Raw genomic sequence first — 23,434 nt, forward strand, 5'->3', positions numbered from 1 at the left:
AATTAAATAAGCAGGGTGACAATATACAGCCTTGACAGATTCCTTTCCCAATGTGGAACCAGTCTGTTGTTCCAGTCTGTTGCTTTTTGACCTGCATACAGATTTCTCAGGAGGCAGATAAGGCGGTCTGCTATTCTCATCTCTTGAAGAATTTTCCACAGTGCCTGGTACACAGTGGATACTGAGTACTATGTTTTACTATAGTACAGTTTCAAAAATGATCTAGTTCCCTCTTTAAAGTCCTTCTATAATGGCAGGGAGAATCTTTCTCTTACTGACATAGGTCTTGCACCTAGAAGTATGCGTTCAGACTTACACCAATGCACCAGCACATCACGATGAATGAAGGCAACAGGCTGGCTGGTGGACCACACTCTCCTGGCCTTGCCACACGCACTGCCACCATTCAGTCCCTCTCCTACCTCATGGAACACTTGCTGCAGCTCCCTGACAGACACAGAGCCTCAGATTCCTCCCAGGGCCAGACCTGGGCCCACAGATGTGTCATGGAGCCTGCAGGGCTGCTCTCTGCCCAGCAGAGGACTCAGGCTTTCTGGAGACCCAGGCCTAGGCCAAGTGATGAGTGTCCCACAACTCACAGGAGAAAGGGGCTGTGCCATGGGCAGGCCGGTACAGGGCCTGCCTCCATGGCCCTTAAGAGTGCATGCCAGGGCCCTGCAGATATGTTTCCTACAGAATTCCTGCCTATTTTCACTTAACTATCATTAAACATCACCTATTAAGTCTGACTTTAAAAAAAAGGATAGAGAAATTTTTTCTTCCTACTATACTCTTTACTTGAAAGAATCTAATGGAGTTTGGGGATAAGAATTTTTTATACTAGACCTCCTTTTCATTTGGCCTCAGAAGTCTGTCAAAGACCCAGATCTGGGAAAGGTCAAATATGACTGGGCCCCAAAGAACATACTTACCATTGGCTGTATTCAACCTCCCACGAACACTTCTACAACAAAATGATGACACTATTTTCTTAAATCCAAATGAAGATTTGCATAATTTTGTTAAGAATGTTTGATATGGATTTTTAATTCAAATAGTATCTATAATATACAAACCAACTAGACAGATACTGTCATCTGAAAGAAATTCTCATAAATTTCACTTTTTAAAAAAACATTTTTTGGTAATTTGTTTTATGAATTCAATTTTTTAATAATTAGCATTTGAACTGCTTACAATGTGACAAGTATATGAAAGTTTATGGAAATTATAAAGCAGAACAACAACAACAAACTGGTGTGAAATGATGTAGTCTTTTTAAAGACCTTTTATTCAGATGTTTCTCACAAACTGGGCAAAAACTTTTATACCACTAAGAGAAAAATCCTTATGTTACAACACAACTGAAAAAGAACCAATGAGAATTTGGAAATGTAACTGTGATAAACTCCAGAGTTCCTGGTTTCCAGTTCTTTTCAACAATACTCTAAAGTAGTACTCAAGGCTTTCAGAAAGAATACCAGATCCAGTCACTCCTAAAATGATACATAACAGCATTAACACTGCTCTTTTAACTTCTCCTGTGTACACATATGTACACTAACACAGCTCAAACATAAATCTTACTTTTCATATAAACAGAGATTAAGATTAAATATTATATGTGACACCATTTTTTTTTTTTTTTTTGCTGACAAAGCAAGAGATTTTATCAGCAAGGGGCACCCAGGTGGAAAGCAGTAGGGTGAGGGAACCCAGGAGAACTGCTCTGGCAGTGTTGGGTTTTACAGTGATGGGATTAGTTTCCGGGTTGTCTTTAGACAATCATTCTGACTCAGAGTCCTTCCTGGTGGTGCACGCCTTGTTCAGCCAAGATGGATGCCAGAGGTGAGAATTCTGGGAGGTGGTTGGACATGTGTTGTCTCATTTTGAGCTTTCCTAAGCTCTCCTGGTTGGTGGTGGCTTATTAGTTCCATGTTCCATACCAGGACCTCCTGTCATAAAACAACTCTTGCAAATGGTTACTATGGTGCCGGGCCAGGGTGGGCGGTTTCAGTCAGTGTGCTTCCCCTAACAACTCCCTGCTGGGAGACTTCAAACTCAAGATCCTTCTTGGGAACTGGAGTGGAAGTCTCTTTCTTCTATAACTTCTTCCTGCTGTGCATGGGCGTAGGCCTGCCTAGCAAAGCAGAAGTCTCTCTCTACCTGATCTAAGTTGAGGTATTCTGTGCTTGAAACCAGCATTCACCTTGTAGTAACAGCAATTTAGTTTGCAACTGTTGGCTCCTCTCAGAAATGAAATAGACAGGGGCCAAACACGAAACTTAACAGGATGGTCATCACTGGTCCCCAGAAACAGGAGGCAACATTTGGGATGAGGGCTTCAGGGTGTGTGACTTTTTCCTGATTGGTTACTGGTGAGGCAACAGAGCGGTGCTCCAGAAATCTTGTGTTCAGCCTCAAGTTACCATCCTCCACCTGGGTGGGGGCCCCAGTTCTGTGGAACTCAAAGACATTGTTATGCATATTTTTTTTGAGTAGGAACCAGGACCCTGTCTCAACGCTGTACCACTATTTGAAAAAGAACACAACTGAAAAAGAACCAGTGAGCATCTGGCAATATAACTGTGATAAACTCCAGAGTTCCTGGTTTCCAGTTCTTTTCAACTGTACTTTAAAGTAGTACTCAATGCTTTCAGAAAGAATACCAGATCCAGTCACTCCTAAAATAATACATAATAGCATTAACACTGCTCTTTTAACTTCTTCTGTGTGTGCATATGTACACTAACACAGCTCAAACATAAATCTTACTTTTCATATAAACAGAGATTAAGATTAAATATTATATGTGACACCATTTTTTTTGAAACACGAGTACTAGTACCAAAGAAAGCAGAGAATACAAATGTTACTAATTAAGGAGTCAGTAATTCCTTTTTTTACTTCAAACAACATTTTAAAGATTTTTATATATAAGCCAACATACAGCTTATTTTTCTTTTATGAGAGAAATGTACGAACAGTACCCTTAATTATACCTCTGCAAATAGGGCATTTTCTTAGAGAAGGGGCACATTCCTGGCATACTACCAGATGACCACAAGGAATGAATACAATAGAAACTTCTTTGTCCATACACACTTTACAAGTTCTTTCTTCTTGCAGCCTTCTCAACTGTTCTTCCAGGGACAGACCTATAACAACAAAAACCTCAGTGAAATTCAGTTTCTACTTTACCTTCCATTAAAAAAATAAAAGGGTAGGGGCTTCCCTGGTGCTCAGTGGTGAAGAAATCTGCCTGCCAACGCAGGAGACACAAGTTCAATCCCTGATCCAGGAAGATCCCACATGCCGTGGAGCAACTAAGCCTGTGCACCACAACTACTGAGCCCATGCTCTAGAGCCCAGGAGCCACAGCTATTGAGCCCACGCACTGCAACTACTGAAGCCGGTGCTCTGGAGCCCAGGAACCGCAACTACTGAGCCTGTGCTCTAGAACCCGGGGACCACAACTACTGAGCCTGTGCTCTAGAGCCTGGGAACCACAGCTATTGAGCCCACGCACTGCGATTACTGAAGCCGGTGCTCTGGAGGCCGGGAACCCCAACTACTGAGCCTGTGCTCTGGAGCCCGGGAACCACAATTACTGAGCCTGTGCTCTAGAGCCTGGGAAACACAGCTATTGAGCCCACGCACTGCGACTACTGAAGCCAGTGCTCTGGAGCCCAGGAACCGCAACTACTGAGCCTGTGCTCTGGAGCCTGGGAACCACAACTACTGAGCCTGTGCTCTAGAGCCTGGGAACCACAGCTATTGAGCCCACACACTGCAACTACTGAAGCCGGTGCTCTATAACCCAGGAACCACAACTACTGAGCCTGTGCTCTGGAGCCCGGGAACCGCAACTACTGAGCCTGTGCTCTAGAGCCTGGGAACCACAGCTATTGAGCCCACACACCATGACTACTGAAGCCTGTGCACCCCAGAACCTGTGCTCTGCAACAGAAGCCACCATAATGAAAAGCCTGTGCACTACAATGGAAGAGCAGCCTTCACACACTGCAACTAGAGAAAGCCTGTGCAGGAACAAAGACCCAGCACAGCCAAAAATAATAAATAAATAAATAAATAATTTTTTTTTAAGGGTAATATTTTATGTTGGTCCCAAGTCTTAATTTTGTTTTACCTGAAACATCTGTTGGAATATACTTCATATTCTTTTCCACTGAGAAAAGAAAAACATACAAAAAACATCACTCTAACATTCAGCCACAGAAATAAAATTTTGTCACATGCAACAACACAGATGGGACCAGGAGTGTATTGTGCTTAGTGAAATAAGTCACTAAGACTTATTTCTATTACACAGAGAAACACTATGTTACCATGTATATGCGGAATCTAAAACATAAAACCAGTGAACATGACATAAAAGACACAGACATAGATATAGAGAACAAACTAGTGGCAGCACTACTTCCAGTGGGGGTGGGCAAAACAGGGGTAGGAAGATTAGGAGGTACAAACCACTGTGTATAAAATAGACAAGCTACAAGGTCCACTGTATAGCACAGAGAAAATAGCCAATATTTTACAATAACTATAAATGGAATATAATCTAAAAAATTTTAAATAACTGTTGTATACCTGGAACTAACACAATATAGTAAACCACCTACACCTCAATTAAAAAAAATTTTTTAAAGCATTACTCTACCAAATACAAGACTGCTTTGCCTACTACATATTATTTTTCCCATACTATGTGTTGAATACATAGATTTTAGTTGTATATCATAGGGTATTATTTAGCCAAGCTATTCGGGCAATAAAAGACTTCACTTTTTTAGAACAAGTTAAATGTACACAGTTTGCTAACTGGATTCAATTTATTTATCAAACACAAACATGAACACAATTCTAAAAATAACTGTACAACAAACTCACCAAACAAGTTCTTATACAATGTAGGGTCAATTTCCTTAAGACAGTTTTTGAAGATGTTGGCAGCACTATTTCCTTTAACTAAAACAGTATCAATCAGTTCTCTTGCTTGTAAAGGTATCTGTGTTTTTTGCTTAATAATATCATGCTCCTGTTTATTAATTACATTGGCCTTTAAAAGATTATCCAGGATAGGAAGCACACACGTCAACTGTTGAAAGAGAGCCATTCTATTCCTCCGAAGTAATGACAAATCATCTTCAATGTTAAAAAAAAAAAAGAAAAGATGTATTAGATTATAAACTGCTCCAACCACACTCATAGTCACTAACAACCAACCCAATGCACAATTATGACACTAAATAGGAGCTAGAAAAAAAGAACAAAATTACTTGTCTGCATCTTAATGTCTGTCATTTGGAAAACTTTCAGAAGATTTGGTATGTATATAGTATACATACTATACTATGGCATAGTATGTAGTATACACATGGCCTCTGTTTTTGTAACCTACTTAAGTCTATATATTGGGTTGGCCAAAAACTTGCTTTGGGTTTTTCTGTAACATTTTATCTTTTAACATATCTTAGAATCCTGCTTTATCCTGCAGAAAGTAGGAAGACAATTTTAGAGGATAGTATAAAGGTGCCACCTCTATACTTTGCCCCAGTGAAATACTGACTTTTCTTTGCATTATATCGCATTGTTTATAAGCATTTTCATATGAATTGTCTCATTAGATAAAAAGATCCTATCAATTAAACAAGTCAGTTATGAATGTTTCTTATTTTCAGATAGGGTAAGAAAGACTCAGGAGGAATGAGTGAACTGTCCAATGTCACAGGAAGAAACAGTTGTAGAATCAAGTCTCCTACTCTCTTCAACTTCATGTTTAAGAAGTAGTAAACAGGATTTCCCGGCTGGTCCACTGATTAAGAATCTACCTGCCAATGCAAGGGACATGGGTTTGATCCCTGGTCCAGGAAGGTTCCACATGTTACAACTAAGCCTGTGCTCCCCAACTGCTGAGCCTGCACCCTAGAGCTCTGCACCTACTGAGCTCATGCAGCACAACCTCTGAAGCCCACAGGCCTAGAGCCAGTGTTCTGCGCCAAGAGAAGACAGCGCAGTGAGAAGCCCACACTCCGCAACAGAGAGCAGCTCCTATTCGCTGCAACTAGGGAACAGCCTGCAATCAGCAACAAAGACCCAGAGTTGGGGGGTTGGGGTGGGGAATAAAAGCAGTAAGCAGTGCTGAAGGGTTTGAGCTGCAGAGTTAGGACAGACCTAGCTGCCCACACAGGCACAGCCACTTAGTAGCTATGTGCCGTAACCTTCATACACGTCAGTTTCCTCATCTGTAAAATGTAGATAATAATAGTACCTTTCTCAAAGAGTTGTAAGGATTAAATGAGATATATGTGAAGTATTTATCACAGTATCTGGCACATAGTTGGCTACCAATATTTTATAAATGTCTAGGTTTATAGCAATCTAAAAAGAATGCATATGAATCAAGCCTAGTTTTGTTTTTAAAGTAATGTTTTCTCCTTTAACCTTAAACCACACAAAATCCATAAATTCCTGAAGTATTTTTCAAAAACTTCCTCTTTTGATGCCCCAATCACCAATATTTAATTGCCTTCTTTCAGCTTTAAAAAAAAAGTTGCTGTTCAGTCCTTCCAATAAATACTCAGGGTTGATTTCTTTTTGGACTAAATGCTTTGATCTGTCTAAGGGACTCTCAGGAGTCTTCTCCAGCACCACAGTTCAAAGGCATCAATTCTTTGGTGCTCTGCCTTCTTTATGGTCCAGCTCTCCCAACCGTACATGACCACCATAGCTTTGACTATACGGACCTTTGTCGGCAGAATGCTGTCTCTGTTTTCAACATACTGTCTAGGTTTGTCATAGCTTTCCTGCCAAGAAGCAATCATCTTCTGATTTCATGGCTGCAGTAACCATCTGCAATGATTTTAAAGTCCAAGAAGAGGAAATGTGTCACTATTTTCACCTTTTCCCTTTCTATTTGCCATGAAGTAATGGGGCCAGATGCCATGATCTTAGTTTTTTTAATATTTAATCTTAAGCCACCCTTTTCATTCTTCTCCTTCATCATCATCAAGAGGTTCTTTAGTTCCTCTTTCCTTTCTGCCATTAGAGTGGTTTCATCCACATATCTGAGGTTGTTGATATTTCTCCCGCCTATCTTGACTCCAGCTTGTAACTCATCCAGCCTGGCATTTCTCACGATGTGCTCAGGGTATAGGTTAAATAAACAGGGTGACAACAGACACCCTTTCTCAATCCTGAACCAATCAGTCATGCTTCTTGACTCGTATACAGGTTTCTCGGGAGACAGGTAAGATGGTCTGGTATTCCCCTCTCTTTAAAAGTTTTCCACAGCTTGCTATGATCCACACAGTCAAAGGCTTTAGCATTTTGTACATCTCTATATTGATAAGTTTAATGAAAAATAAAGAAGTCTATTGTAAAGTTGTTTAAAAAAAAAGACCATTTCCTTGGGGTTGCAAAGAGTTGGACATGACTGAGTGACTGAACAACAACCAAGAAGTGAAACACACTACTCATCTCAAAATTATAAAAGTCCCTTCTCTGCCCACAACTTATATCCTTCTGCCTTAATAATTCACCTTACTACTAACAGATTTGTTCTTCACCTGATGCTGTAGCTCTATGTCATTTCCAAGCCTATTAACAAGAGTTGTCTCCTGGCTTTGCTTCTGTCCCATTCTAATCTATGTATCAGTCAGGTGTTTTAATTATCTTCTCTTATTAGCATCCTAAACTCTTCCTCTCTATTCTTTTTTTGATTATTAAGAAACAATTTCAAGCTGTAATTCAAGACTTTTCTCTGAACCTTACAAAGTACAAGAAAGTCACAAAACTATGGTGCCCAAGTTTATTAGAGTGATTTCATTTAACCTGTATTTTATTGTTGTTGTCATTCAGCTGGTCAGTCATGTCCGACTCTTTGCGACCCCATGAACTCCAGCACTCCAAGAGTCCATCACTATCTCCCAGAATTTGCTCAAACTCAAGTCTCCTAGTCAGTGAGGCCATCCAACCATCTCATCTTCTGTCCTCCCCTTCTCCTCCTGCCCTCTGGTTAATAATCTCACTATCCCTGGGCCCTTTCTTGCACGAAGACCCTCCCACTTCCCAAGACAATCTACTTAAAAAAAATTTTGATGTGCTAGGTAAAGGCGCTAAACTGTTTTACTTGTAACATCTCATTTAATTCCTATAGCTGCCCCATGCAATTTGTACTACTATCATCCCTGTTTTACAGGTGAGAAAACAAGAGTTCTGGTTAAATTAATCGCCAAGCTGGTAACTGACAGAGCCAGGATTTAAACACAAATTTGTCTCAACTAGAAATCAGACCTTAAACATTTTGCTACACAGCCAAATGATACAGTTCTCAAACTATTCCTATCATGACTTACAAGCTTAAAGAGAAAAAGTGTTTTCCAATCCGACAGTCAAATTTACACTATGTATGCAACCTTCACCTCTACTGGCCCTGTAACCCTATCTTTTTGCATACTAGTTTCCACAGCTAGTCTCTAAGCTCCTTGAAAGTAAGCCCCATGAGAAGCACAGTACTTGGTACAGGTGATCATTTTCAGTTAGTATTTGTTAAAGGAATGATTACTCAGAAGACTTGTTGTGGAAGTCTGAAGCTTCACACAATATAGATGAATACCAAAATCAATTCCCTACGATCTTTGGGTTGGGGAGGTGCTTCTTATCAAATCCTAGAATTTCATCATGGATTTTATTTTTTCTATAAGGATCACTAAGCTAGGATTAGACAGTAAAATACCATGTTAAAAATATGATTTAAAGGAACTTTAAAAAAATAAGTAGAAATGAGACAGGCCCCCAGCTTTAAAATCTTACTTTTAACAGTTTAAATCTGTTAATGTAAGAGGGAGAAAGGCAATATAGCTCAAGAAAGAAATTATGACAAAATCCTCTGATTAGCATAAATCAGGGATCTTCTTGGGGAGAAAAAAAATATTCAGAAAGAAAAAAAACTGTAGTCAGTGATTCTCAACTAAGGTAATACATTGCTCACAGTGAAGGGGATGTGAGGTTTGGAAATGACTGCTGGCTGCCACCAGTTAGTGGAGAGACAGGGATACTCACTGTGCTGCAACACGTGAGACAATCGTATGAGACCTCAATGGAAATAATCCAGGGGACTAACATTCCCAAATACCTGATGCTGTTTCTTCAGTTTGTCTTTCCTTCTCTTCCTCCTCTTCTTCTTCTCTTTTCTCATCTTCAGCATTGAGAAGTGCTGACACAATATCATTAACTGTTTTGTAATTCTCTCCAGTTGTTAGGATTTTACTCTGAACTGTCCGTTTTACCAGGCTTCTACTAAAGCCCATTTCCAAGGCAGCTTTAACCACGGGTGTATTCATCATGACTGCATCGTCTGAAGAACTTTCTCCAGGTCCAAACTGAACAACTATTTTAAAAGATATATATTTGGGTAAATTCCATAAATATAAAAATATGGGGAACAATAATGACTCTGATATAATCTTTACTCTAGGGGTGATTATGTCCTGGTAATGGAGATAAGCTGTATGCACAAGTTACCTATAACTTTAACCAAAGTCTGAACCTGATAAGGATCAAATGAGAGTGCAGTTACAGGCTGCTCTTATTGTTGTTCAGTTGCTAAGTTGTGTCTGACTCTTCTGTGACCCCATGGACGATAGCCCACCAAGCTCCTCTGCCCATAGGAATTCCCAGGCAAAAATACTGGAGAGGGCTGCCATTTCCTTCTCCAGGGGATATTCCCAACCCAGGGATCGAACCCATGACTCCTGCATTGGCAGGCAGGTTCTTTACCACTGAGCCACCAAGGAAGCCCAGTAACAGGCTGTACTCTAAAAAAATACCAATTCCCACATCTTAGACCTACTTAGTTAAGAGTCTTTAGGGATGGAACATATGAATATCCTAAAAATTCCTCAAATGACTCTGTTGTACAGTTATTTTTGGAAACTGAGATGCTACACAAATTTAGAAGTGAGAATAATCTCAATTCAGCTAGGAAAGTGGGAGAAATCAACAAAGACTTAATGAAAAAGATCACACAAGAGTCTGAACCTGAAGGATAGACAGGACCTGAAGAGGTGGATATATGAAGCAGAAAAAACAGAGATGGGAAGAACAGTAAAGTGGAAGACTAATTCACACAGAACACATCTAAAAACGTGACTTTAAAAAATGTGATTAAAGAATTAAAATAATATGACTTCAGATAGCAACACATATTCTGAAGAAAATAAAGCAGAATAAGGTGTTAAGACAAACTAGGAAGCAGCAGGAGGACATTCAGGGTGATCAGAGAGGCATTTTCTGATAACAGGGTCTATGCCAGCCAATATGGCACTTCTGTGAAAATTATAAAAAGACATCTTTCTTCAAGATACTTTACTGCCATCTGCTGGAAAACCGTTGTATAATAAACGTAAATATACACTGTGTGTGTGCTCCCTTGCTCAAATGTATGTGGAACCCTGTCTGAATGGGTAACAGCAGAGCAAACAACTCTATGATAAGGAATGAGTGTGAGACTATCTGAAAGAAGTCTTTCAGGCAAAGAGAAGAGCGAGTATAAAAGCCTCAAGTCAAGAGGAAAGCTTGATATTATTCAAGAAATTGTAAGGCAGTGCAGAGTCAGAGAGTAGGTCAGAGAGTAGGGTGAGGCCTAGATCATGTAGAGCCGTGTGAGGAGTTTATATTTTAAGTCTGCTAGAATATTCTAGGACTGATAAAACTTGATTTGTTTTTTTCAAAAAATGATTCTGGCAGCTCTGTGATAAACTTTAGTGAGGCAAAATGGAATCAGGGAGACCTGTTAGGATTTTATGACAAAAGGTGATAGAAGCTTGAATCAGGTTAACAGTGGTGACGATGAAGAGAAGTGGTAAGATTTGGGACATATTATAAAGACAGAGATGAAAGGACTTTTAATAGCTTAAATATACAAAGTAAAAGGAGGAATCAGGGATGATGTCTAACTTAAGTCAACCTCAGCAAGTGCAGACCATTAACTGAGCAGGGAAGATCAGAGAAGAAGCACATCTGAGGTACGAAGGGCAGGGAGACAATGTTTGCTCTGGTCCTATTAACTCTGAGAAATCCATTATAAACAAGCAGAGATTTAAACAGGTGGTTGAACATGCTAGTCTGCAGCTCAGGAAATGGAGAACTACCTTTGGGCTGAATGTTGAGGGGCACTCCATCACTTAAGAGATTTGAAAAAGGAGTACCCACCAAAGGAAATTGTTCATGATCAACCAGGGAAACGGGAAAATCAACAACGTGGTGTCCAGGAAGCCAAGTGAGCACGATACCTTAAGAAGGATACAAGAGAGTAATGATAGCAAGATTGCTAATTAAGATGTCTCCCATCTGGATCCCTACTCAACAACAATTTGGAATCCATCCAAGGATCAAAGTGCCTTTGTGAGAGGCTCTGTGATTGAGATATAAGATTCTGAAAGCCTTGTGTATTCCAAAACCAAGGAGAGAGATTTTGAGAAGACTGGCTTGTACCCAGGTGCTTGAATTCCTGACTATGGTCCCAGCGACAGACCCCAAAACAGCTCTGTATCCATCAAAATTGACAGAAGAAGGGCCTCACCTGGCAAGACCAATCAGTAAAAACTGGAAATGGTGTTTGCTCCCTCAAATGTACAGATACTATGGCCAGGCTACATATAGCATATAAATATATAAATCAGGCACATACAACACCATCAAAAGAAACTAATAAACATCCAGACTGACCTCAAAGAAACGAAGATTTATGATTTGTCTCACAATGAACTCAACAGTCACCTTAAAGAAACTCAATAAAATTCAAGAGAACAACGGTAAACAACTAAATGAAATGAAAATAACAATGCATGAACAAAATCAGAAGTTTAAACAAGAAATAGAAACCAAAATCAGAAGTTTAATCAAAAGAAAGAAAAAAGAATCAAACAGAAAACCTGGAGCTGAAGAATAAAAGCACAGAACTGAAAATCAATAGAGAAATTCAACAGACTTGATCATGCAGAAAAAAAGAATGAGAACCCAAACGGAGATCATTTGAAATTAGCCAGTTATAGGAACAAAAAGAGAATAAAAAAGAGTGACGGAAGACCACATGAATTACAGGGCACCACCAAGCAGATGAACATCACAGGAATCCCAGAAGACAGAAAAAAGGGGTAGAAAGTTTACTTCAAGAAATAATAGCTTAAAACTTCAGTTCCCAAATCTTGGGAGACATACGGATATCCAGAAATAGCAAGTACAGAGAACCCCAAGCAAGATCAGGCCAGAGATTATTCCAAGACACATTATAGTCAAAATATTAAAAATAAAAAGACAAAGAAAGCATTCTGAAAGCAGCAAGGAAAAAATGAATTATTACATACAAGGGAACCCCCTAAGGCTATCAGCACATTTCTCTGCAGAAACCTTCCAGGCTAGGAGAGAAAGACTTAATATATCCAAGTGCTAAAAGAAAAACAAATGCCAACCAAGAACACTGGGAAATTAAAAATGAAGGTAGTCTTGTTCAGGCTTCAGAAGTAGGGGAGCATACCTCTAACCGACTTCTGACCTTGCCTGGACTACATGCCTGCCCGCATGCATGAACATCAATCATTACCAGCAAGTCAAGCAGCACTTCAGGTAAGAAAGGGAGTGGGTCTTGGATTTTTTTTTTTAACGAGTACTTTATATTTGATTATTTATTTATTCATGTATTTATTTTTGGTTGCACTGGGTCTGTTTGCTGCACAGGCTTTCTCTAGTTGCAACGTGCAGGTTTTGCACGGGCTCAGTAGTTGTAGCATATGGGCTTAACTGCTCTGCAGCATGTGGAATCTTCCCAGACCAGGGATTGAACTGGTGTCCCTGCATTAGCTGGTTGATTCTTAACTACTGGACCACCAGGGAAATCCAGCCTTAGAATTTCTTAAGCCCCGGGAACCTAATCAGGACCCCAGAGTCTAAAGAACTTTATGACTCACAAGATGAAACAAACAGCATTGTAAAAGTTAAAGAAAAACCTGAACTGCATTTTTGCATGCAAACTGTTATCAGTTTGTGGCCTAGGATCATAAGCAGGACCTCCCAAAGCTGCAATCTGAAGTCTGGCCTGTGTGGTGGATGTACTGACAGGACCCTTTCCCAGTTAGGACTCTAGACTGCTGTTATGTGGGACTTCCAGCACTGTTCAATACTAGATTAACGTGGGTATTGGCCCAATGTAGAGATGTATATCGGAGAAGGCAATGGCATCCCACTCCAGTACTCTTGCCTGGAAACTACCATCGATGGAAGAGCCTGGTAGGCTACAGTCCATGGGGTCACTGAGTCAGACACGACTGAGCGACTTCACTTTCACTTTTCACTTTCATGCATTGGAGAAGGAAATGGCAACCCACTCCAGTGTTCTTGCCTGGAGACTCCCAGGGATGGCAGAACCTAATGGGCTGCGGTCTGTGGGGTCACACAGAGTTGGACACGACTGAAGCGACTTAGTGGCAGCAGCAGCAGAGATGTATATGCTATTATTTCTGTTCACTGTTTCTATTTCTTTTCTTTTAATGACTATACACTGAAATTAAGCCAAATTAATTATTGAATATTAAACATTGAAACTGCTTATTTGTGTGTAACAAGCAGTTTCTTTTGTTAACGAATCCTTTGAAACCAAAATAAAGTACAACTTTCAGCAAAACAAATACTGGCAAAATTGTCCTTCAGAAATGAAGGAAAAATAAAGACATTCCAGTAAAACAGAAGTTGAGAGTTCATGAATATGAAACCTGTTTTATAAGAAATGCTAAAATGATTTCTTCAAGTTAAAATGAAGAGACCTTAAGTAATAACATGAAAACATATAAAAGTATAAAACTTAACTGGTAAAATTAAGTATGCAGGTCAAGTTCAAAACACACTATACTGTAATTGTATGTCTAGCGTAAGTTAAAAAGATAGTAATACATTTTGCACAGCAAAGAAAACCATAAACAAAACAAAAAGACAACCTACAGAATGGGAGAAAATATTTGCAAAGTGACTGACAAGGGATTAATCTCCAAAATATACAGAGTTCATGCAGCTCTATGTAAAAACAACAAACCCAATCAAAAAGAGACAGAAGATCTTCTAAAGACATACATATGGCTGAAAGGCACATGAAAGGATGCTGAGCATCACTAGTTATCACAGAAATAGAAATGAAAACTACAATGAGGTATCACCTCACACTGGTCAGAACAACTAATAACAAAGTCTACAAAAATAAATGCTGGAGGGGGAGTGAAGAAAAAGAGAACCCTCCTTCACTATTGGTGGGAATGTACATTGGTTATAACCACTATGGAGAACAGTATGGAGGTTTCTTAAAAAACTAAAACTGTAACTACCGTATGACTCAATAATCCTACTCCTGGGCATATATCTGCAGAAAACCATAATTCAAAAACCTCAACTGTTCACTTGCAGCACTATTTACAATAGTCAAGACATTGTTGTTTAGTCACCAAGCTGTGTCCGACTCTTGTGACCCCATAGACTGTAGTCCTCCAGGCTCCTCTGTCCATGAGATTTCCCAGGCAAAAGTTCTGCTGGAGTGGGTTGCCATCTGCTTCTCCAGGGGATCCTCCCAACCCAGGGACTGATCAAATCCGCACCTCCTGCTTTGCAGGTGGATTCTTTACCACTGAGCCACCTGGAAAGCCCAGCCAGACATGGAAGAAACCTAAATGTCCACTGACAGAGGAATAGATAAAGAAGATGTACATACATATAATGGAATTCATTCAGCCACAAAGAAAGAACGACGTAATGCCATTTGAAGCAACATGAATGGACCCAGAGATTAACAAACTAAGTCAGACACAGAAAGACAAACATCATATGATATTGCTCATATGGGATATCCAAATGTTTTTTAAAAATGATTTAAATTAACTTACAAAACAGAAACAGACTCATAGATTTCAGGAACAAACCTATGACTGCCAAAGAGGAAACTCTGGGGAAAGGGATAAATTAGGAGCATGGGATTATCATACACACACTACTATATATAAAAGAGATAACCAACAAAGACCTATCGTATAGCACAGAAAACTCTACTCAATATTCCACTACAAACTATATGGGAAAGGAATCTGATAAAGAATGAATACATAGTATCACAGAATCACTATGCTGTACACCTAAAACTACATGACACTGTAAATCCACTATATTTCAATAAAATTTTGTTTAAAAAGGAGTACTATAGAAAAATACAGAAAAATAAAAAACAATACTAACAACTACAACTCCAGTAATTTGTTACTAGATGCAGAATATAAAGAGATATAAAGTAGGACATCAATAGTGTAAAACATGGGGTGAGGATACGTAAACTGTAGAGTTTCTCTAAATGACTGAAGGTAAGTTGTTATCAGCTTAACACAGGCTATTATATCTGTAAGATATTTTATGTAAGCTTCATGGTAAACACAAAGACAAAACCTACAGTAGATACAGAAAATACAATAGAGAAATTAAAGTACACTACTACAGAAATTAAGTCAGAGATGAAGACAGCCAAGAGAAGAAATGAACAAAGGAATTAAAAGAAAAAAAAAAACAGTCAGAAAACAATTAACAAAAACACAGCAAAAAGTCCTTATATATCAGTAACTATTTTAAATGTAAATAGACTAAATTCTCCATCAAAGACACAGAATGGCTGAATGGATTTAAAAACCCCATAACATCTAACAGTATGCAGCTTACAAAAGAATCACCTTAGCTTTAAGGACACAGAAAGACTTGAAGTGGAAAGATATAAAAGGCTGAAAGTGAAAAGATCAAAAAGTTCTATGCAAATGATAATCAAAAGTGATGGGGAGTTGCTCTATTTACATAAAGTAAAATAAACTTTCAGTCAAAATTAGTGCTAAGAGACAAAGAAAATCACTATACACAGTGATGAAGGGGTCAACTCATCAAGAATACATAAAACAATTGTAAACTTATATGCAACAAAACACTGGCACATCTAAATATCCAAAGCAAATATTAGCATAACTAAAGGGAGAAATACAGAGGAATATAATAATAGAAGGGAACTTCAATATCCCACTCCCAACACTGGTTAGATAATCCAGACAGAAAGTTAATAAGGTAACAGCAGACTAAATAACACTTTACACTAAATGCCAGATGTAGCTAAAATTATAAACTATAATCAGAATATGTATTTCCTACCCTTGCACTAAAATACTACATACCAGGCAAATACTTTTCTAGCCCAATTCTCAAATCATGTAACCTGGGCCTTTCTAAACATGATAGTTTATACCAAATTTTCCCTCTTTGGAGGGCTTACTATTTGCTCCTCTCATTTGGTATTCCTATTTTGTCTCCCCAATTAGAATATGAGCACTTTAAGAACAAAAACTAGAATACTTCCAAGAATCCTCTAAAAATGTCATGAATCTTAGAAGATAGATGTGTGTGTATGTGCTCAGTCGCTCATTCATGTCCGACTCTCTGCAACCCCATGGACTACAGCCTGCCAGGCTCCTCTGTCCATGGAATTCTCCAGGCAAGAATACTGGAGTGGGTTGCCATTCCCTTCTCTAGAGAATAGAAAACATACATAATATTTACTGCTAACTTCTTAGCACTTTTTTTCTATAACCCAGAAATCCTTTATATACAAACTTTTATTTTCAATACTCTTAAATCCTATTCTTTATTTGGGATATTTTCATACATACTTGGTGGATCAGCATTTTCATCTCCAGGAGTATTTGCAGTTGACAACAGCTATGAAACAGGAAAAAAAAAAAAATAGGTAAAATCCAGAATCTCAAACAATCTGAGCATAGCAACATTAAGGTAAGTTTATCTTAAGTACTATGCACATGCTTTGAAAACTGGGTAGTTTACATACTGCACTTTGCTATGCTTTATCTTAATCACCATAAAATATTTCCTTAAACTTCAGCTAATTCCATATTAGAATTTAAGTATCAGGAAAGCAGGAAAAAGTATTAATGGTTTCTCATTCCACTTAGAAAGTTGTATTTCAGCTTAACCACTCTCTGAGGTTCCAAATTCCTAAGAAGTTATTTTTTGTTTATTTTTCTCAAAAAGACGGAGTAGATACTAAAGACTCTTCTCCAACCCTACCACAAATTTGTACAGGGGCAGGTTATGTGACTTTTCAAAAAACTAAAAAATAATTTTTAAAAGCCATGAACAAACAAGGTAGTCTGAAAATAAAACTTAAAAGTGTCATTAAGATGGACATAAAACATATAACTATAATTAACTTTAAAAAGATATAAAGATCACTTTTAATCATATTTTGTAATTGTTATCTAGGAGAATCCAATGTTGCCAATTATAAAAACATATTTACCTGTTCAAGAAGATGAGGATATCTAGCTTGAATCTCACTAACAAACTCCTGCCCTTTCATGCGTATCAAGAACTCACACCTAAAACATAAGAGGAAAATTTTTTAAATTCTTTTATGCCAAAAATATACTCTGATCATTCTAGAAAAGCGGTTTTCAAACTCTTGGACTATATCCCATAGTACAAACATTTTACATCACAACCTAGTACACATATACACCTAACAGAAACAAAATTCTCATAAAACATCACAAATTTTTACTATGTATTGATACATTCTGATTTTTTTTTATTACATTAATACAACAATAAAGGAGTCTGGACCTCAAAGGAGAAAAAGCTAAGACTTTGAAAATGCTGTTCTAGACAATTTACTTTGGGAGTTTAACATAAGTTTCAGGAACTATAATCTGGTATGCCTAAAATATGATCTTTCACAAAATGACTGCTAATCTTTCTCCACTGTCCACTCTTCCATTATACGGGAAGCACAAATCCCCTAAAAAAATAAAGAGTATCAAGTATTTTCATCTATATATACTGTGACAGTGTTTCCCAAATACTTGCTTTCAAATTACTAGAATTTCTCAATGGTTATTCCAGGAAGTTCATATAACATTTGTTTCTATTTCTTCCCTTTTGTTTTTCAACAAATGGACATAGACAACTCAATATTCATAAATATTAGCCTTTATCTATGTCCATACTGTACACAGAAACAAACTAAAAATGAACCAGATGCTTAAATACAAAACCTAAAACAATATAACTTCTAGAAGAAAACACAGGAGACAATCTTTTTGTCCTTAGGTTAAGTAAAGATTTCTTAGCTAATAAACCAACAGCATAATCCATAGAAGATAAATTGATAAACTGACATCATCAAAATTAAAAACTTCTGCTCATCAAATACACTGTTAAAAAGATTAAAAAAAAAAGTCACAGACTGAAATGTTCCAGAACACACCTGATGCAGAACCTATATCTAGAATACATTAAGAACTCTCAACACCTAGCAATTAAAAAAAAAAAAAAAAAACTTATTTAAAAGAGACACTTCATCAAAGAAAACACAGTTCCAAGAATGAAGAACCCACAGATACAAAGGGCTGACTCTACTATGTCTTATGAGGAACTTGAGCTCCCATGGATTTTGGTTTCTTGAGGGGAAACCCTGGGAGTGTCCTGGAACCAATTCCTTGCTGACACTGAGGGACAACTTATATAGACAGCAAATAAACATCATTAATCACTAAGGAAATGCTAATTAAAATCACAGTGAAATATCACTACACATCTATTAGAATGGCTAAAATAAAAAAGATATTACCACATGTCATTAAGAATCTGGAATACTTGGAGGTCTCATACATTCCTGGTGTGAATTTAAATTGATACAGCCACTTCAGAAAACAATCTGGCAGTTTCTTCTAAAGTTACAATGGTAAATAAAACTTGCCATCCAACCCACTAATTCCAATTCTAAGTATTTAAAGTATTTACCTAAATGAAATGAAAACAAGTTCACAAAGGTTTACTAATTTTTAGAGTGGCTTTACTCATTATTGCTCCAAACTGGAAACAACCCAATGTCCTTCAGGTGGTGACTGAGGTAGATTTAGTAGAGATCATGTAAACATGCTCATGACTCAAGTCATCATGCCGAGAACACAGCTTGTCATTGTTCCTGATCTTAATATAGGTCTAAATTATTTTTACTCTGGGATTAACTTATAATGACTAAAGATAGGAAGTATACTGAACATTGGCTGCTCCATATTTCCTCCTTCCAATAAATTCTATGAGGACTAAGATTTCTGTCTTGTCTTATTCACTGTTAATATCTCCAGCATCTAAAGTAGTATTCACAAGCATATAGGGAAAAAGGTGAAAGTGATTTAGATATAAAATTCAATGATAAAATAAATAAGCCATAGGGACATAATATACATACAGCAAAAACAATGTGGTTAAAAGCAATTATGACTTTGTTGTTGAAGTGTTAGTCGCTCAGTCGTGGCCGAGTCTTTGTGAACTCCATGGACTGTAGCCCGCGAGGCTCCTCTGTCCATAGAGTTCTCCAGGCAAGAATCCTGGAGTGGGCAGACATTCCCTTCTCCAGGGGATCTTCCCCACCCAGAGATCAAACCCAGGTCTCTTGCATTACAGGCAGATTCTTTACTGTCTGAGTCACCAGGGAAGCCAAAAGCTTTTATACTTCAAAGAAAAAAAAAATTTTTAATATGGTCAACAATATTGCAATAACTGTATAGGGACAGATGGTTACTAGGCTTATCATGGTAACAACTTCATTATATATGCAAACATCAAATCAGGACACAGCACACCTGAAACATATTATGTATGTTAACTGTATTTCAATTTTTAAAAAATGATATTAGAAGGGGGAAAAAAAGATCATCATGATTTTCCACTGTTACTTCTAACTACTTATTCCTAAGACTCTTGCCACCAGATAATGCTGTGACTGTCATGAATTATCATGCTCAATCAACAGAATCCCAGTATTCTTACTGGTCTGCTGCAAAATCAGCATTTATCTACCAGTTTCAACCTCATATGTAATAACAGTACAACAATTTTTGCCTTTCTCTTTAATTTGGTTCTTCTTCGTTTTGCTTTGGATTGACTTTTCATTTGATTCCACACTGTCGTGTAAATATTAGTAATTATGAAAAAGGAAATTCTTTTGAATGATTATGAATAAAAATGTTAAGAGAGAAATAACGGAAGTAAAATAGTAGCTAGTAGGCATACAAATATTTAATAAGTGAATAAATAAACTGTGTTAAAATACAATGATAATGATTATCCACTTTGGATTTTCATTTTCTGAGATGAAAGACTATCCACAATTGAAATTTGTTGTTTTCAGAAGTGTTTACAAAAAGTACTTCTGGCCTTTTCCCTTATGTAATCATTTCAAGCAAAACACTAATTACAGAAGTAAACCAAGATTTTGTTTGGTCTTGTTTTCTAAAGGAAAAATTATAGCAAATGAAACACGGTTAATCATAAAGCTGTTTTTGTCTTTTTAATATAGTATTAAATTCCAAATTACAGAATAAGCCAATCTCGTAGAGCTAAGGACAATCAAGTCATTTAAAATTCTGACAACTGGGAATTTCCTGGTGGTCCAGTAGTTAGGACTTGGTGTTTTCACTGCTGTTGCCCAGGTTCAATCCCTGAATAAGGACTGAGATCCCAGAAGCCACACGGAGATGCCAAAAATAAATACAATTATGACAATAAAACATGATTTTTCCTACAAAAATAATTTAGAGATTCCTCATTATTAGGAAAGTCACTCACCAGTCGAAACATTATCTATATGATATGATTCTACTCTTATAAAGTACCTAAAATAGTTGAATTCACAGAGACAGAAAGTAGAATGGTGGTTGCTAGGGGCTGGGAATATGAGGAATTAATGAAATGAATACAAGATTCAGTTTGGGAAGATAAAAAAAGTTTGGAAATTGACAGTAGTAATGAATGAGGAATAAGGTGAATGTACTTAATGCCACAAAACTGTATACTTAAAAATGGATAAAATAGCAAATTTTATGTTATGTACATTTTATAATTTTTTAAAAAGACAGTATTACCTATTCCAAATTCCTCATTTTATAGATGAGGAAAGGCTCAAAGGGGTCACATGACTTGTCCAAGTTCATACAACTACTCAATAACATTCCACCCACAGCACTGCCTCTAAATTCTTTCCAGGCTATAGTAAAAAAAAAAATAGGACATACTGGTAGAAACAGAGTGACTAAAGAGAGATACATGACATATCACAAAAAGATAACACTGCACAGAAAAAAATAATTTACAATTATAATCACTTAAAACTGATTATACAATCAGGTTTTCATTATATGCATTTTTATATTTGTCCTATTCCTAGATTCATTTAATGTCCCTTGTTTTTCTTTTTCCTTATCTTTTTCTAACGTATCCCCTTTTTGCTCTACTTTACATATTTTTATAATACTTTAAACAAAATGGAAAATACATAAATGTAATGTATGGCCACAACTGTGAATGAGGCATCAAGAATAAGTTAAATTATATCCTGAACACATGGTTTATAAAAGAAAAAAAATCACAGAATATTCTACATTTTTCTACCAAAATAACTGTTACAATTTGGTGTCTTAAAAGGCTAATTCTCTAATGGTATAAAGAAGCTTTCTTATACTGAAATGTAAACTTAAAACACACAAACATGCCTACATCTTTTACGCACAGAGTTGTATATACAAATACCTTTCAAAACAATTACCTTGGAAACCATTTGGCGTGTTCTACCCATGGGTCATCTCCAGATTCCCAACACCTTAAGCCACCATCACAACAAAAGCACTTGACATCATCATTGCGACCTAAAGAAAACACAATAACTGAATACACACGTGTTCTAATATATTAATCAAAATGAACTAGATAAAACGTATAGCTATACATTCTCTTACCTACATAATAGAAACCAGCACTTGCAAGCTGCTCGGGCTGAACTGGTACAGTAGATGGCCAGTACATAAATGTTCTCAGGCGAGCTGCATGTGTCTGCATACTCAAATTGGAAATGCTGAACCTCAGCGTTTCCAGAGAATTTTCCAAAAATGGACAGTTGGGAAAATTTCTCTGGTGTTCTAACATAGCATCATCCTTTGGTTCCCAGTTATTTAGCGTCCCACCACAGGCAAAACAGGCTACCCTGTCTCCAGGTCCTATATAATAAAAGCCAGCTCTTGCCAATTCTGACGGTGACAGAAAGGTTAATGGCCACATTTGATAAGTAAGAAATCTCGCTTCTTCAGTACTCATGGCATAACTGTAGGGGTTAGTCCTCAATGGGGAAAAGTCTTCGACTGCTCGAGAATTAATAGGGTTTGGTGAAAGGTTGGAATAAGAACCACTGAATGATCTACCATGTTCCAAAGTGGGTGATAATGAGTGAGTAAAACTGTTTCTCATTGGAGAAGAAGCATTCTTAGAAGTGGATTCCAGACTAGTAACGGAAACTAGATTCTGAACAAAGCTACAGCTCGGATACAGTTGTTTATGCTTCTCAATAGGATTGTCTCCTTGTTTCCAGTTATCCAGCATCAGGCCACAACAGAAGCATTTGACCTTGTCATTCACACCAGTGTAATAAAAACCAGCACGAGCAAGACTCCTTTCTGAGACAGGAACACCGGTGGGGAAAGCTGAATATGTAGACATTCGGTAGAGTTCACATGAAAAGTCGTATGTCATTTTTTGTTTGTTGCCAATTGTCCAATTTGACAAGACTGTGCTATCTTCCATCACACTCTTAATTTTTCGATACGAGGGATCCAGGACAAGTCTTTGGGAGGTAGTTTGGTGCATGAGTGATTTTTACTTTTTGACAGCAAAAATCCTTTACATGAAATTTTTCTTCTCTTCACATTAATTTTTTTTTTACCATAAAAAAGAATCAAACGATAGGCTCCTACTTACATAAAATTCACTACACCTTCTTTACTGGATTTACATCTGAATTTACACTCAGGTAGGATGACTCTCTCTCCTATATTATCAAAATACTATTTAATACTCTTTAGGACTATATTAACTCAAGTGCTATCTCTGTTCACTATTTGGTATAATACTAAACAGACTGAAAGAAGTTGAGACACTTTTGAAAATATGTTAACACTCCTTGATTTTTCAAGGAAGTTTATATTCCCCAAATTCTGAACAAAGACACAATACTTATGCCTTTTATTTGCTTTTGGTTACAAATTACAAAGCCTGGATATTAAGCCAATTAATGGCCATCCTACAAGAGAAAAAAACTATATGCAGACTTCTTTCCCTCCAAGCACTTTAATATATTTTTTATAAAAAAATCTTTTATTCTAGTAAACAATAAGTCTTCATATGGTCACATTATCTAAAGGCTAATTTCACATAGCTTATCATCATAGTATTTACTTAAGAAAGTTAAAGTAGCTTCAGTTAACAATTTTGGAGAATGTCAACA

General features: G+C 37.3%; 1 protein-coding gene across 2 annotated transcripts; it reads right to left on the reverse strand.

Annotated features, from left to right (window-relative positions):
• Window positions 1-1,301: 1,301 nt before the first annotated feature.
• BIRC2 (baculoviral IAP repeat containing 2) lies at window positions 1,302-23,178 on the reverse strand. Of its 2 annotated transcripts, XM_068988152.1 has the most exons (8): window positions 21,897-23,178; window positions 21,707-21,806; window positions 17,399-17,477; window positions 16,752-16,800; window positions 9,158-9,412; window positions 4,912-5,166; window positions 4,151-4,189; window positions 1,302-3,158 (listed from the first exon to the last, which is right to left on the reverse strand). In XM_068988152.1, exons 1-8 carry the CDS (start codon window positions 22,795-22,797, stop codon window positions 2,965-2,967), a joined length of 1,872 nt encoding a protein of 623 aa, XP_068844253.1. In that variant the 5' UTR covers window positions 22,798-23,178; the 3' UTR covers window positions 1,302-2,964. The 2 variants fall into 2 exon arrangements, with proteins under 2 accessions (XP_068844253.1, XP_068844254.1); XM_068988153.1 differs by lacking the exon at window positions 9,158-9,412.
• Between the last annotated feature and the right edge of the window lie 256 nt (window positions 23,179-23,434).

The sequence above is a fragment of the Capricornis sumatraensis genome, chromosome 16 (genome assembly GCF_032405125.1).
Source record: "Capricornis sumatraensis isolate serow.1 chromosome 16, serow.2, whole genome shotgun sequence".
Lineage (NCBI taxonomy): Eukaryota > Metazoa > Chordata > Mammalia > Artiodactyla > Bovidae > Capricornis > Capricornis sumatraensis.